We start from the raw sequence: 17,946 nt of genomic DNA on the forward strand, positions 1-17,946 counted from the left end.
AAGCAAAAATGGGTATGTTTGAAGGAATAGTGGTTCCAACAATGTTGTATGGTTGCGAGGCGTGGGCTATGGATAGAGTTGTGCGCAGGAGGATGGAGGTGCTGGAAATGAGATGTTTGAGGACAATGTGTGGTGTGAGGTGGTTTGATCGAGTAAGTAACGTAAGGGTAAGAGAGATGTGTGGAAATAAAAAGAGCGTGGTTGGGAGAGCAGAAGAGGGTGTTTTGAAATGGTTTGGGCACATGGAGAGAATGAGTGAGGAAAGATTGACCAAGAGGATATATGTGTCGGAGGTGGAGGGAACGAGGAGAAGTGGGAGACCAAATTGGAGGTGGAAAGATGGAGTGAAAAGGATTTTGTGTGATCGGGGCCTGAACATGCAGGAGGGTGAAAGGAGGGCAAGGAATAGAGTGAATTGGAGCGATGTGGTATACAGGGGTTGACGTGCTGTCAGTGGATTGAATCAAGGCATGTGAAGCGTCCGGGGTAAACCATGGAAAGCTGTGTAGGTATGTATATTTGCGTGTGTGGACGTGTGTATGTACATGTGTATGGGGGGGTTGGGCCATTTCTTTCGTCTGTTTCCTTGCGCTACCTCGCAACCGCGGGAGACAGTGACGAGGTAAAAAAAAAAAAAAAAAAAAAAAAAAAAAATTTAATCAATATATCATTGATCATTTAAGGAAAGCATTAGGAAATTATTTATTGATTGTAGGAGTTACCACTTGGAATAAAGACAAAGTGATTTAAGTTAATATTTCAGGTGAAGATACAGGGAAGATCATTTTTTATTGTAGGAGAATGATTTTTGTGTGTTTTGTATGAGGGTAGTGATGAGACAAGAATTATTACTCTCACTTAATATATTAAATCAATGAAGCATACATTGTGAAAATTGAATAACTATGTTAGTGTAAAATCTGTGGTTTACTGTAGGACACTGGACGTAATTTGGGAATTGTTGTATAAACGAATTGAAGGACTGTATGCACTTGATTCATTCCTTGTAAAAGGGATGAAATTGAAGGTGATGGATGAATAGTGGTTGATATATGGTTAAAAGTATATGTATTTGTTTTGAATTATATTACTTCAGATATATCAGAAACTCTCTCCAGCATTTGTGTTTCATGCTCAGGGTACTGAAGGGAATGAGACACTTAACTGTACGCAGAGCTATAAAAAGATTATAAATTTCAGATACATGCCACGTGATGGTATAATTCCCCTAACTGAGATTTGGCCTGGAAGTGAGCTGAGGACTCTTCGAACTGGTCATGTCACTGCATATCTGTTTAATCACAGAGTGTTTCGGTAAGAATGAATTTATTATGTTTTGATCATATCACTTATTTGATACATAGATTTAGGGTATTTTGTTCTCTGAAATATGAAGATCTTTCTTGTTAGAAAAACATTTCTGTAGGTCTTGCATATCTGATCCCAGTTAGTCCCATTAAGTGATGCTGATGTCTGAGACCCAGTATTAGGGAAAAATGATCTGTAGGCTTATTAATATAATTTGTATCTTCTCTACTATTGTTCGCGTTGCAATGAGAGATGAGGTGAGAGAGTAGCGATGAACTTTATTGAAAATAAGACATCCCACATTGGGCTGTTTTCAGAATTAATGGACTTAGGCCTCCTTGGCAAGTTTCAAAGCTGTAGGCATGGCCTCCTAGGCACTCTGATGTAAAATTTAAGCTAAAATCATTGGGTGATACTTACTAAAATCGTAGTATTCATACTGTACACACATACCATAATTATCATTAGTTGAAAACAACATGGAATTAATAATATCCCTGATTTGCCCTTTACAAACTACTCCATTGTAGAATTTTTTGCTAGAGATAATTAAGTAGCACATAATTTTGCATCTGCAGTACTTAGTACAAAGTATCTGTTGCTTATAAGTAATTTTCCACATTTTCAGTGTCATGGCCCATATAGAATTATGTATTGTATTAATTTCTTGTATAGTCACATGTCTTAGATTATGAAATTGTCACATATTCATCTTATATGATGAAGAATGGTTGTAATGTATTTTTTAAAGGAACACACTGAGCTTAATACTGAGAATCTGTTTTTTTTCATGTTAAAGGCTCTGAATATACTCAAAAGTCTTCATTTTGGCCATGATATAAGTTAGATATAGAATGTGTTAAGCAGAAGGGAGGTAGGGAGAGAAGAGGAGAATTAGTTTATGAATTTTGGAGGAAGTGGGAAACCTGTCTTTTGTAAAGGGATAGGTTGTAACTCCTGGGAAAGACACAAGAAGATAAAGAGTTACATAAGTTATTATTAGAGGGAAGCAAACAAACATCACAGTGGCCTGCCCTTAAGCCAGTGGCCACACAGTAATCATGTGCGGCACTGGCAATATTAAGTGGTGTAGCTATTGGCAGGAGCCCACATACAGCACTTTTTTCTCAGCAGAAACCAGAGTGTTATCTATAGAAGAGGGAATGAGAACCAACACTACAACATAGGGCAAGTAGGACATGTTATGAGGTTAGATTTGGGGAACTTATGAGTCAGATTGAAGTGGACTTAACTATGTCAGTTGGTATATAGTGGTAGAGCTTCTTCTGCTGTGAAAGTAGATCTCCATACAGTGAAGAATCAGTCCTTTGTATAACAGGAGCAACTGTAAAGAATGAAGAAATTTTGACATATAAATGGGACTTCCAGTTTCTATGGGGCAGACTTAGCTATTTGTTCATTGTAGGGTTTATAAGATAGACTAGTGTTATGATGATATCAAGTATGTTTTTGGTGTTGAGTGATGGAATCATAGAACAATCATCAAAGAAGATTGGAAGATTCTTAGGAGTTTTAGAAGAGAAATGGGAAGAAATTAGGTTTTAGAGGCATTAAACTTGTCAAGGTTACATCTGTCCCATTGGGAATTCCTGTCCAAATTTGAGTTTATAGAAACACTTGTAACAAGACATAGATCAAGCAAGAAGACGGAGCAGATTTGAAAGAGGTAGAGGAATGTTTTCTTAAGTTATCTGTGTGTGAGTGGATTTAGTTATTTGTTAAAGAAAGTTAATCATTGATGTACAGGAGGAACCCAGACTACACTGATGTTGATAAAGAGAGATACAGATAGACAGGCAAAAGAAGCTAGTTATGAGAGAACAGAGTGAGGGAGAAAATCATGAAAAGGGAGCTTAGAAATCAGACTTCAATGCTATGCCTTTCAAAAGCTTTTAGTAAGTGGATTTCTCAAAGTCTTGCAGAGATGATAAAAAGGCATGAGTAAGATAATAGAGGATATCTACTGCATGTTACTTAGTGATGGCTATGCTGATGATTAGAGAGAATAATGAGACTCATGATGCATAAGGGAGTGTGAGTTAAGGAGAGGCTCAAGGATTTGGAAATTGCAGAAATCAGAGCAACAGGATGATAATTGGAAGGGTTAGAATGGTACCTTTCTTTAAGATGAAGAAAGGATACTCATGAGTTGGAGTAGGATGATGACCATTGCTTGGGTCTTAAGGAAAAGCAAAATTTAGGAGCAAGCTAGTATTTACAGGAGTCCCATACCAACCACAGGAGTTATGTTTCTGGAAGACCTGTGATTGCCAAAACCATGGTTGGTAAGGTAAATGGAAAAATGAGTGTTAAGGGAAGTTACCCTGAAGAGACATGCTTTAAGTCTTAAATTGAGCACTGAAGGCCAAAAATGAGCATGTTATACTTTGGTAATAGTTTACACTCTTCTCTATGGTAGTTGACTTAACACCAAAATGCCTCACAATAGATGCAACACTTCCACACACTTCCACTATGTGCAAGGTGGTCAAGTTAATTCACTGTTTGACCTAAACACCATGTTTTTAAACCTTCCTGGAGTAACACACTCATCTCACTATCCTTATGCTTAGAGGTATACTCCATTGTATATATGGGCAAAGAACAACAAAAAAGATAGAGTTACTAGTATTAAAAGTTCCTATAAAATTTACATAAGGAGTTCCTCATGTAGCGAGAGTCATATTCAGAAAGAACACTGGTAGTGTGTGGATGATGAGATCTTGGTGATATGCTGACCTCACTCACACAACACTGAGTGCATCATCTTGCAGCCACTGCACTTGATCCAACAAGGCTTAGCTAGAATCTTTCTGGATCTATGTGACATTTCTCTGTGTTGAAAAGATGCACTACAGATACTTAGAACTTCTTGCTGCAATTGATAGAATGTTATTCATTATTTTAAGCATGCATAATCAGAACCACAGTTGACAATACTGTGTTGAGCATGAGACTTTTGTGATTATTGAGAAGTTTTATGAGAAGTTAAAGTACTAGAGGAGTGAATATTAAAATACATTATTATGAAATACTTCACTTGTATTTTTGTAGGAAGCTTTTATCAGGGTTGTATTTGGGACATAACTGGCTAGTAACCCAAACACCCACTTGGATTGGGCTGTTTGATTAACACTTTTTTTTTTACGCTTATTGTTATAATTTTTGTTTGATATTGTTTTCTTACCCTTTTGGTGTCCAATGAATTGCAAGTTAGTTATACTGATGCATATTGAGTTATATTTACCTGAAAATAGGATCGTAACTAAATGAGAAGCACAGTACACGAAAAGATAATGCATCAGCCACTAAGACCACAGAATAGTATTGGGAAAAATTGATGATGAAATAAATCATAAGGGTATGTACTCAAAACTATATTTTTCAAAATGATGGTATATAAGTAGCTATTTCATTACATTAAAGGAAAAATTGTGCTTTCCCCATGAGAATTTACATTTCATGTTGTCTTAAAACACAAATGAAATTGCAATGTTAGTAACTTTCTTTACACAATGTTGGACACTGAAGTAACATTGTGAACATCCAAAACTTTATAGCATTTATGATATTGCATACATAACATTATAGCATTGACTTTTTTTTTTTTTTTTTGATGTCTCCTGCGTTTGCGAGGTAGCGCAAGGAAACAGACGAAAGAAATGGCCCAACCCACCCCCATACACATGTATATACATACGTCCACACACGCAAATATACATACCTACACAGCTTTCCATGGTTTACCCCATACGCTTCACATGCCCTGATTCAATCCACTGACAGCACGTCAACCCCGGTGTACCACATCGATCCAATTCACTCTATTCCTTGCCCTCCTTTCACCCTCCTGCATGTTCAGGCCCCGATCACACAAAATCTTTTTCACTCCATCTTTCCACCTCCAATTTGGTCTCCCACTTCTCCTCGTTCCCTCCACCTCCGACACATATATCATCTTGGTCAATCTTTCCTCACTCATTCTCTCCATGTGCCCAAACCATTTCAAAACACCCTCTTCTGCTCTCTCAACCACGCTCTCTTTATTTCCACACATCTCTCTTACCCTTACGTTACTTACTCGATCAAACCACCTCACACCACACATTGTCCTCAAACATCTCATTTCCAGCACATCCATCCTCCTGCGCACAACTCTATCCATAGCCCACGCCTCGCAACCATACAACATTGTTGGAACCACTATTCCTTCAAACATACCCATTTTTGCTTTTTACATACAATTGATTGCTCTTCTACTTTACGTTTAAGCATTCTGTGGCACTTAGATTACTAACTAAACTACAGTATATGTAAAATAGATTTATGATATACACTATAGACATGTCCTCAACAATAAAAGTTTTTTTGTGATAAAAATAGAGGAGTATGACCTCAAGTAATGAATATTTCTTTACATAGAAGAAAATATTGTCCATGCCCTTTGACAGTTCTTAGATTATGTTAATTTGGATGATGCAAATAAGCATTTGTACTATGTAATATCCTCTATGAAATGGTGAAGCTTGAAGCATCATTATAAACAACAGAAACTTAATTAAGATACAGAATACATGTAAAACAGTAAGAAATTAAAGAAGTAATGTGGCAGTACTCAGCGGATTCACAGACTGCAGCATCACAACATTACAAATACATTGCATATGCTTGCCGATGCCCAAAAACAACTCAGATATTGTATGAGCTTTAGTCTTAATGTTATGCCTGCAAATAATAAACATTAATCATTATCTGTTTGGAACCTCTAGTACATTGATGATTTTAGTATAAAATCAGATTTAATGTTCCCAAAGAACCTGAGTTTTTTTCAAAAAGCTAGGGTTTTATTCCATTACAAATAAAGGGTTGGTTAGACTTAGATTTTTTTTTTACAACTCTCTGCCTTATACTGGGTTGAATTATTTCATTATAGAAAAAGTTTATAAATTGATAATTGTGAAAGATTTTTGTGATAGGATTTCATGATGGATTTCCTTTAGCATTTTCTAAGTATGATATACTAGTTTGCTCTTGTAGCTTTGATAGATAATAGTAAACTATGATTATGTGTCAGCAGAAACTGTAAAGAGTGTATTAGAATAGGGAACAGAGAATGTTTCATAATATTCCTCCTTTTGCTTTTTTCAGGCAAGCCATCACAGACTCCTTTGATCGGGTAATAGGAAAATATCATAGTTGAAATGTCTCTGTTTGGGACTTAGTCTGCCATCATTTTAATTCTAGTTACAAAATAAGATTTTGATTTGTGGGCATGCTTTATCTAGAATTAACCACCTTTATGGGGTGAGATTTTGCACTGCCATTTTGCCTTACAGAGCAAAATGTTAATCATAACGATGTAAATAAGAGTGTTTCATGTTATGAGCCCTTTAAATTTGTATTAGTCACAATCAGAAAGATAATCACATGAGGTGTTAAACTAATTCACATTAAGTGATATGACTGCATCATGGTAGCTTATTAATATGAATGCACAAAAGTCCCAGTAAGGAGTGGGCTTTCAAAGCTAGTGTTAGTGCCTAACCTGGAAATATTGCACATAAAAGCTGAGCATTGCTCTTGTTATTTGTCTTGCCATTCTGCCTTTGGCATAGGGGTTAAATTTTATTACTGTCTTGTTATGGAAATGTGTCACATGTCCTAGAAAATGCTGATTCACCTTGTAGAATTGTATATGCTCTTCTTATATATCTATCTCTTCTGCATTTGGCACAGGAGTTAAAATTAGGAGTTAAATTTTAACACTCATGTAATGGAAGTGTGTCACATTTTCTACAAAAATGCTGATTTGTCTTGTAGAACTTTATATTTAAAACCCATATATCCAGAGTACCAGATAATTGATTCGAGTGGTATCTGAAGTGTTCAATGGGACCTAAAACTAATATTCTTTTAGTTGCATATACTTTTGTAGTTTTGCTACTTTTATATAAAACATGACGGACAATTTGCGATCCAGAATGCTCATAGATGGTGAAGGACAGAAAGGAAATTTGAAAGTTGTGAGTTGTCATGCATTGAATAAGAGGCTACTTATGTGATCAAACTGATTTGTAGGAAGTCTGGGTCTCATTTTGAAAATTATGTAGGATATAGGTAGGAGGGAAAATGATTTGGTAAACAGAGAAGAGGTAGTAAAAGCTTTGCGGAAGATGAAAGCCGGCAAGGCAGCAGGTTTGGATGGTATTGCAGTGGAATTTATTAAGAAAGGGGGTGACTGTATTGTTGACTGGTTGGTAAGGTTATTTAATGTATGTATGACTCATGGTGAGGTGCCTGAGGATTGGCGGAATGCGTGCATAGTGCCATTGTACAAAGGCAAAGGGGATAAGAGTGAGTGCTCAAATTACAGAGGTATAAGTTTGTTGAGTATTCCTGGTAAATTATATGGGAGGGTATTGATTGAGAGGGTGAAGGCATGTACAGAGCATCAGATTGGGGAAGAGCAGTGCGGTTTCAGAAGTGGTAGAGGATGTGTGGATCAGGTGTTTGCTTTGAAGAATGTATGTGAGAAATACTTAGAAAAGCAAATGGATTTGTATGTAGCATTTATGGATCTGGAGAAGGCATATGATAGAGTTGATAGAGATGCTCTGTGGAAGGTATTAAGAATATATGGTGTGGGAGGCAAGTTGTTAGAAGCAGTGAAAAGTTTTTATCGAGGATGTAAGGCATGTGTACGTGTAGGAAGAGAGGAAAGTGATTGGTTCTCAGTGAATGTAGGTTTGCGGCAGGGGTGTGTGATGTCTCCATGGTTGTTTAATTTGTTTATGGATGGGGTTGTAAAGGAGGTAAATGCAAGAGTCCTGGAAAGAGGGGCAAGTATGAAGTCTGTTGGGGATGAGAGAGCTTGGGAAGTGAGTCAATTGTTGTTCGCTGATGATACAGCGCTGGTGGCTGATTCATGTGAGAAACTGCAGAAGCTGGTGACTGAGTTTGGTAAAGTGTGTGGAAGAAGAAAGTTGAGAGTAAATGTGAATAAGAGCAAGGTTATTAGGTACAGTAGGGGTGAGGGTCAAGTCAATTGGGAGGTGAGTTTGAATGGAGAAAAACTGGAGGAAGTGAAGTGTTTTAGATATCTGGGAGTGGATCTGTCAGCGGATGGAACCATGGAAGCGGAAGTGGATCATAGGGTGGGGGAGGGGGCGAAAATTTTGGGAGCCTTGAAAAATGTGTGGAAGTCGAGAACATTATCTCGGAAAGCAAAAATGGGTATGTTTGAGGGAATAGTGGTTCCAACAATGCTGTATGGTTGCGAGGCGTGGGCTATGGATAGAGATGTGCGCAGGAGGATGGATGTGCTGGAAATGAGATGTTTGAGGACAATGTGTGGTGTGAGGTGGTTTGATCGAGTAAGTAACGTAAGGGTAAGAGAGATGTGTGGAAATAAAAAGAGCGTGGTCGAGAGAGCAGAAGAGGGTGTTTTGAAATGGTTTGGGCACATGGAGAGAATGAGTGAGGAGAGATTGACCAAGAGGATATATGTGTCGGAGGTGGAGGGAACGAGGAGAAGAGGGAGACCAAATTGGAGGTGGAAAGATGGAGTGAAAAAGATTTTGTGTGATCGGGGCCTGAACATGCAGGAGGGTGAAAGGAGGGCTAGGTCGAATTTCCAGTAGTTTTTGTTGTAGAAAGTATCTGGGGAATTTTGATCATCACTCAGAACTTGCTGTTGAAAATATAGCTCTTTAAATCTGTCTGTCTGTCAGTTTAACATCATTAACTTCATTCTCAGTTCCATAGGATGAATCAGGAACTGACAACCTTCTAAATGACTGACACACATCTTCAGCCCATATTTGTTAAAGTAAAAAATAAACTTTCAGACTTATACAAGCACTTCTTACTTTTTAACTTTAAAGATGTAATAAGACCAACATCTGCAACATCTTCAAGTGAATAAAGGATATTGTGGGTGAGTTGCTGGCTGTATAAATAGATGCATTATTTTCAAAATGTACTATTTGTATTTCTGGGGTTATTTCATACTCTTATATATTACTCACTAATTCAGTTGAGATTCAATGCTGTTTGTAGTACTTTGACAAATCTCTGATAGTAAGTTATGAAAAAGTTTAATGTGTGACCTTCCTGTCTTTTTATTATGGTGCCAAGTGTTATGTAGTCATGGTTAAAAATAAATAATTTTGTAGATATAATGCTCTCTTTAACAGTAGTTTTGAACAGGTTCATTGAATATTTTTTATAAAAATTTTTTTGAGGAATATTCTTATATTTCAACAGTCTTGGAAATCAGGATAAGGAAATGAGGGTCTGGAACTGAAAATAGTGGGACTGTAATCTGTTTGACATCATGAAACTGTTGTATTAGATTATGGTCTTTCTTTTATGAATACTCAAGCTCCAATACATTTCTTATTATCCATCATTAAACATACCTTCCTTTTTATGGATTTTTATTTGTGGTATCAGGATTTTGCAACTTTTGAAAATTAGAGTATCAACACTTTTAACATTCCCTCCATCTTGTAACAAGCTTATTAGCCTTCTGCCACTTAATGAATTTGGTAAGTGCAACCATCTTTTACTTGATTATGAGGTAGATGAGGATGTAAAAGGAGCAAAGATGAGATCAAATTAAAAAAATTCCTGGATTTGAATGAATATGTAAAGATACAAAATTGAAAATATGCTCTCATAAAATCACCAGTATGTCTTTTTCAGGGGTTGGAAGAATCTGTAGGCTTTGACACCTTATTTCAGCCTTTTCTTGCTCTCTTTTATGTTACTCTGGGCTGTGCATCTTCCATTACTAAGAAGGTGATAGATGTAGGGAAATTAGGTGTCATGTTCCGAGTGAAGAACTTGAATTTAGGGAAATGGATTTTAATATTCACAGAAAATCCTAAAGTACTCAGAATCAGCATGGTGACACCCATAAAACTGTAGAAACTGGCAGGTGCCTGGCAGCGAGCCTGTTATTTACAATCTAACCCCCAGCTACATCTCTTGTTGCTTATAGGACATGTCATACCAAACGTTGGTGTTGGTGACCTGTGTACTGTGGGAAATTTGCCCCAAGCATCTGTCATTTCAGGTCAACAAAGTGGCATCTGTTCATGAGATTTTTGAACTTAACATCAGACTCACTGCCTTAGGGCAAGTCATGTTGGTTTTGATCTGCTCACCTAACTGGCTGAGATTTTTACTGAATCATATGTGCCAATAAAGGTAACATTTTCTGACTTTTGGAGTAAAGTTGAATAATGATAATGGGCAAGGGGAACTCTGGTGGTAGTGGGTGGGCTCATTTGCACCCCTCAAACCCCTTTGGATGTGGATACGATTTCTTTACTGTTAATGGCATATCGTCCTTTAGTTGTCTTACAACAAAGTCAGAAAGAAACTTATCATTAATTGTGAGTACATAGTGTAAATGGTGTCAGCCATAGCATTTATTTTTATGCACTTATGCTTACGTTAGGCCAGTTTCCATGAAAGAGTCTTGGGAAATGGTTTCAGAAGTCCCTTATACTATTAGGTTCACTGTCCCCTTTGAAGATCATTTTGCTGAATTAATGCACTGCTTCTTTCCAGTTGCATCATGCGTCAACTTTTCACCTTTCAAAAACTGCTAGCCAATTAAAGTCAGATTGGAAGTATTTGGTGGGTGGTTTGATTTAGATTTGTTTGTAAGATCCCAGATTTTTCATGTTTCACTGAATCCATGATGGCCATCTGAGCATGTGGACATCACAGATTGTATGTTATATGAAAGAACTTTTGAAGGAGAATATAGCGGTATATTATAACTCCAAAGAGTGACTGCTGAGGAATTAACAGACTACCATTCTCCATTTTGCAAACTATGATCATTATGAATGTACTTTTTCTGTTTTTTGTTATATATTTGTATGACAATTTACTCTTAGCTGTTCTCTGGGTATGTTGCCAATGTGCATGGGAACTTTTATGGTCTGAAAGCCATTATATTCTCTGCTGCTGATTATTTTAGTTGGGTTTATCTTCTTGAAAATAGGTAATGTGATTGTCTTTTGTTCACACTGTTGTATGGTACATCTAGACATTGAAGTTCCACAGTACAGTTTTGCAGTTACTTGGAATTTCTACCATAATGAGATAACCAAAATTGAGACTGGAGCAAATGAGAGTATTATCAGGTGGTGAACAGAGTTTGGCTTGTATGAAGGAAATACTGTAATGATTTTTAAGGAAATACAATTGTATTCAGGTTATGGTTTATTAATGGATAGGAAGTATATGAAGGGCAGGAGGCCATTTTTTCTTTTAATGTGTGGTAAGGACAGGTAGTAGCTAATCTCAGTATTAAAAGAATGTACCTGCAGTTGTTTTGAGTGGGATCATATGACAGACAGTAGTTTGCTTAAATAAGATGTCCTGATATGCAGAGTGTGAAAGTGTGAAATACTAATCCATTCTTCACACTGCATTTATATGGTGTTGATACTCTAGACTGATGCACAAAAACTGGTCATTAAAGCAACAGTTTTGGATGATAAATGCAGTTTGACTGTGTGGTACGAATATTTACTTTTTCACAATGTGTTAGATTTAGCTGTACCAGATCAGTAGATGGAATGTGTGATCCTCATTATGGCTTAATTCTACTCTAGGCAAATATGGAGTGCTTTTCACATTTAGCACTTATTTGCACTTTTAGCATTTACATGAATTTAATGTTCAGCAATTTGTGAGATGCATGACAATTTGCAGCCAGCTGCATAGTATCAGACTGTTAATACTTGGAACAAGCTCTATTTATGTGGTCTTTACTGAATTAAGTCTTGCATTAGCTATATCTTCCATTTTGTGCCTAGTACTGTGTACATTGTGTAGATAAGCATGGGAATTTTAATAGTTTCTTGGAATTCTGCCTATGTGTGGTTTTACGAGGAACAGTTTGTGATTTCCCTTTGATGACATTGTTCACAGTGTTTGAAAATGTGGATGATGATGAAGGTAGCCTTTAAACTACCTGTCCGTTGTTTCTAGAGTAACATTATTGTCTATCTCTTTCAAGTAGGGATTCATAGGCAGTCTTAGATTCTCATTTTGGCCAAACTAAGAGTATGCAGAACAATTTTGAAATATCAATAAATATATTCTCATACAGAGGCAAAGGGGATAAAGGTGAGTGTTCAAATTTCAGAGGTATAAGTTTGTTGAGTATTCCTGGGAAATTATATGGGAGGGTATTGATTGAGAGGGTCAAGGCATGCACAGAGCATCAGACTGGGGAAGAGCAGTGTGGTTTCAGAAGTGTTAGAGGATGTATGGATCAAGTGTTTGCTTTGAAGAAAGTATATGAGAAATACTTAGAAAAACAGATGGTTTTGTATGTAGCATTTATGGCTTTGGAGAAGGCATATGATAGAGTTGATAAAGATGCTTTGTGGAAAGTATTAAGAGTATATGGTGTGGGAGGTAAGTTTCGAGAAGCAGTGAAAGGTTTTTATTGAGGATGTAAGGCATGTATACGAGTAGGAAGAGAGGAAAGTGATTGGTTCCCAGTGAATGTCGGTTTGTGGCAGGGGTGCGTGATGTTTCCATGGTTGTTTAATTTGTTTATGGATGGGGTGGTTAGGAAGGTGAATGCAAGAGTTTTGGAAAGGGGGGTAGGTATGCCATATGTTGTGGATGAGAGGGCTTGGGAAGTGAGTCAGATGTTCGCTGATGATACAGCGCATGTGGCTGATTCGGGTCAGAAACTGCAGAAGTTGGTGACTGAGTTGGGTAAAGTGTGTGAAAGAGGAAAGGTGAGAATAAATGTGAATAAGAGCAAGGTTATTAGGTTCAGTAGGGTTGAGGGACAAGGAAATTGGGGGGTAAGTTTGAATGGAGAGAAACTGGAGGAAGTGAAGTGTTTTAGATATCTGGGAGTGGATTTAGCTGCGGATGGAACCATGGAAGTGGAAGTGAGTCACATGGTGGGGGAGGAGGTGAAAGTTCTGGGAGCGTTGAAGAATGTGTGGAAGATGAGAACGTTCTCTTGGAGAGCAAAAATGGGTATGTTTGAAGGAATAGTGGTTCCAAGAATGTTATATGGTTGTGAGGCATGGGCTATAGATAGGGTTGTTTAGAGGAGGGTGGATGTGTTGGAAATGAGATGTTTAAGGACAATATGTGGTGTGAGGTGATTTGATCAAGTAAGTAATGAAAGAGTAAGAGAGATGTGTGGTAATAAAAAAGAGTGTGGTTGAGAGAGCAGAAAAGGGTGTATTGAAATGGTTTGGTCACATGGAGAGAATGAGTGAGGAAAGATTGACGAAGAGGATATATGTGTTAGAGGTGGAGGGAACGAGGAGAAGTTGTAGACCAAATTGGAGGTGGAAGGATGGAGTGAAAAAGATTTTGAGTGATCGGGTCCTGAGCATACAGGAGGGTGAAAGGCGTGCAAGGAATAGAGTGAATTGGAATGATGTGGTATACCGGGGTCAACGTGCTGTCAGTTGATTGAACCAGGGCATGTGAAGCATCTGGGGTAAACCATGGAAAGTTTTGTGGGGCTTGGATGTGGAAAAGGAGCTGTGGTTTCGGTGCATTATACATGACAACTAGAGACTGAGTGTGAATGTGGCCTTTGTTGTCTTTTCCTAGCGCTACCTCGCACACATGTTGGGGGAGGGGGGGATGCCATTTCATGTGTGGCGGGGTGGCGGCGGGAATGGATGAAGGCATTTTGTATGAATATGTGCATTTGTGTATATGTATATGTCTGTATATATACATTTATGTATACATTGTGTTGGGCCATTCTTTTGTTTGTTTCCTTGCACTACTTCACTAACGCGAGAGACAGTGACAAAGTATGATGAATATAAATAAGTATTCTTTAAAGTGTTATCAAAGAATGTTAATGTGATATAATCAAATAAGGTAGATCACCAGATAGAAGAAGTCCTGATTGTTGCTGTGTAGAGATTTAACTTGGTTGAGAAATGAGATCCCAGTGACAATCCAAGCACAGAATTAACCACTATATATATGTTGCTGGTGGTTGTTGACTTGTGCTTTGATATTCAACCCTTCAGAGAGCTGAAGTATCCTTGATCCATGGGCCAAAGGTTCTCTTAAGATGGGGATGATGCTTTTTCTGTGTTTTTTGTTGTTTTTGTTGTGATATAGAATATCTCTTTAGTGCCATCCCTTCCCCTTCATTGTGATGGGGCTCAAGTTGTCAAGAAAATACTCAAGATATGAAATGTTAGGACTAGAGCACTTTATGTAGCCATCTGGGTTGAAGATTAGTTTAACCACATTGGTCAAGGTGTCAGATCAGGTTGACAAAGGTTAGCAGTTATTTAACCATAAAACAATGCCATCAATAATGTGGAATGATTTTAGTACCCTTGGGTCCAACAAAACTGGCAGGGAAAAACGAAAAGAAAAAAATACCTCTTATTGCAATTTATTGAAAACAAAAAGATTCACATGAAGTTGAAGCTTTGCCTTACCTTGATGAGTAGAAAAAGAAACTATAAATTGAAATGTATATACATACACATCCACATATACATACCTATACATTTCAATGTATACATATATATATATACATACTCAGACATATACATATATACACATGTACATAGTTCATATTTGCTGCCTTTATTCATTCCCGTTGCCACCCCGCCACACGTGAAATGACACCCCCCTACCCCACACGTGCGCAAGGTAGCGCTAGGCAAAGACAACAAAGGCCACATTCGTTCACACTCAGTCTCTAGCTGTCATGTATAATGGACCAAAACCACAGCTCCCTTTTTCACATCCAGGCCCCACAAAACTTTCCATGGTTTTCCCCAGACGCTTCACATGCCCTGGTTCAATCCATTGACAGCACGTCGACCCTGGTATACCACATCATTCCAATTCACTCTATTCCTTGCACACCTTTCACCCTCCTGCATGTTCAGGCCCTGATCGCTCAAAATCTTTTCACTCCATCCTTCCACCTCCAATTTGGTCTCCCACTTCTCGTTCCCCCCACCTCTGACACACATATATCCTCTTTTGTCAATCTTTCCTCACTCATTCTCTCCATATGACCAAACTATTTCAAAACACCTTCCTCTGCTCTCTCAACCACACTTGTTTTTATTTCCACACATCTCTCTTACCCTTTCATTACTTACTCGATCAAACCACCTCACACCACATATTGTCCCCAAACATCTCATTTCCAACATAGCCTCCCTCCTTCGCACAACCCTATCCATAGCCCATGCCTCGCAACCATATAACATTGTTGGAACCACTATTCCTTCAAACATATCCATTTTTGCTTTCCGAGATAATGTTCTCGCCTTCCATACGTTCTTTAACGCTCTCAGAACCTTCGCCCCCTCCCCCACCCTGTGACTCACTTCTGCTTCCTTGGTTCCATCTGCTGCCAAATCCACTCCCAGATCTTTATAAAACACTTCACTTCCTCCAGTTTTTCTTCATTCAAATTTACCTCCTAATTGACTTGTCCCTCAACCCTACTGTACTTAGTAACCTTGCTCTTATTCACATTTACTCTCGGCTTTCTTCTTTCACACTTTGCCAAAATCTGTCAACAGCTTCTGCAGTTTCTCACCCGAATCAGCCACCAGCGTGTATCATCAGTGAACAACAACTGACTCACTTCCCAAGCCCTCTCATCCACAACAGATTGCATACTTGCCCCTGTCTCCAAAACTCTTGCATTCACCTCCCTAACCAAACCCATCCATAAAGAAATTAAACAACCATGGCGACATCATGCACCCCTGCCACAAACGACATAAACTATTCATTATAAGGACTTAGTAGAGATTACCAGTCATCAGACCACCAGCTTCATGCTAACAGATGGAGAGCTTCCTGCATTACATTGATCTGTTGACCATTTGTTATTTATAGGTTATTTATCCACCACATTATCACTGTTCACAGGTCTAGTGGACCCAAACACCATGAAACACAAAGAAGGACTAGGAGCACAGAGTTACAGACCCATCCACTGTGATGTCTGAAAAAACTGAAGGGAGAGGGACCAACATGACCATACACATATGAGAATCCCATAGAAAAAATAGACTTTGAGAAGCGTCGGTTCTGACAAACTCAAGGGCATTGCTCCAGGTCTAAAGGACCTTTAGAAGGAGAGTGTAGCTCAGTAGACAGAAGAGTGGCTGGAAAAGGTGGTTTGGCAGATGGCAGCAACAGCTGTAGGAATGATATCCAGGGTAGAATGTACTGGCAGAGTGAACCTTAGAGAGTTTGGTACCATGTAGAGGGTGGTCAGCATAGAAGATCCTGATAGAGGCTGTGGAAGGGTAGGACATGATGGTGGAGGACACTGCAAGACAACAGAAGGCAGACAGGTATGAAGACAGAACTGATTGCAGGTACAGAGTCAGCATGGGGAATTTCACCAGCAGATGTGAAGTTAGGATGGCTATCTGAGGAAAAGAATAAGGGTTAGGGGTAAAAGGAGTATTGTGTGTATGATATGACATAAGTAGGTAGTAGTTGGTAGGCAGCCAACAACCAGGGAGGTGTATTACCAGTACTACCCACCCAGGCATCATGAGGGTTAGTGATCGCTGCATAGTGAGCAAGTTGTCAAGTTGCACTCATCTGACCCAGGTAGCTGTCTTTTCTTTCAGTGTCACCCACGTGTGGATTGCTGGCATTTTGTTCATAAACAAAATATCTCTCCCTGTCACACACAACACTTCATAACACTTAACTCACACAGTTCATTCTTTGTAACTCTATATTTCCTGTGGTGAGTGCTGTGTGCTAACCATGCCTTTTGGCCAAGTGGTAGGAGCAATAGATAGAAGTAGTAGGTAGGAATATTTGGACTGGTCTATTAGGTAGAAACATTAGGGAGAAGTAGTAGGTAGGAACATTAGGTAGAAGTAGTCAGTAGGAACATTAGGTAGGAGCCTCTGTAAACACTGTTCTAGACTGGCCCACTGCCAGTGGCCTGCTAAGGGTGAGACACTAAAGGCTAAGAATTGGCACTGGTGTTCACTAACTATGGAGACTCTATTGCCACAGTCACCCCTTTGAGGGAGTACCAGAAGAGAACAGATGTTAGAGATATAGATAGATAGATAGCATCAGTTGGAGTGTCAAGGTGCACAGCCTTTATATAGTCATTGGAAATGACCTTGATCTTGCCACAGCTACTGAAATGATTGGGTATTCACATAACCACCTCAAAGGGTCCTTCTTAAGGGTGAAGACACTGAGGCACTCACGTCAGTCGTACGGAGGGATAGCATTGTGGGACTGGGCTGATGTCACCGAGTGTAGTATGTAGCTTTTTCCTGTGAAATTAGGGGCCTAGCAGGATAGCAGATGGTGTTGGAAATATGTGTTTGCCAGAGGTTGAAGCTGGGGTTCAGATCTGCTGCTATGAAAACTGCAACTTTTATTGTTGCTAAATTGACTCTTAGGAGGGCTAGCGGCATGATGCCAACTAGAGTTTCAAGGTTGAGGGTATATCATGGGTTCACTTTTGAATTGGTGATGGAAGCTTTTGACCTGCCCTTCAACACTGTATGATAGGTTGTAGTGTTGTGATAAGTAATGCTGAGTTATTATCATCCCAAGAAA

General features: G+C 38.7%; 1 protein-coding gene across 8 annotated transcripts in view; it reads left to right on the forward strand.

The window, feature by feature from the left end:
- Positions 1-17,946, forward strand: part of LOC139750180 (protein ABHD18) — a 429,672-nt gene that overhangs the window by 75,293 nt on the left and 336,433 nt on the right. For 6 of the 8 annotated variants that reach the window (XR_011713095.1, XR_011713094.1, XR_011713098.1 and 3 more), the window contains one exon: positions 1,201-1,314. Coding sequence is in view for 3 of the 8 variants with exons in the window: in XM_071664581.1 (XP_071520682.1) it covers positions 1,201-1,314 (114 nt within the window). In the remaining 5 variants the exon portion in view is untranslated. Of the gene's footprint in view, positions 1-1,200; positions 1,315-6,477; positions 8,713-17,946 lie in introns of those variants that run through there. The other 2 variants (XM_071664605.1, XM_071664615.1) reach the window with 1 other exon arrangement.

This window comes from Panulirus ornatus, chromosome 1 (genome assembly GCF_036320965.1).
Source record: "Panulirus ornatus isolate Po-2019 chromosome 1, ASM3632096v1, whole genome shotgun sequence".
NCBI classification, from domain to species: Eukaryota; Metazoa; Arthropoda; class Malacostraca; order Decapoda; family Palinuridae; genus Panulirus; species Panulirus ornatus.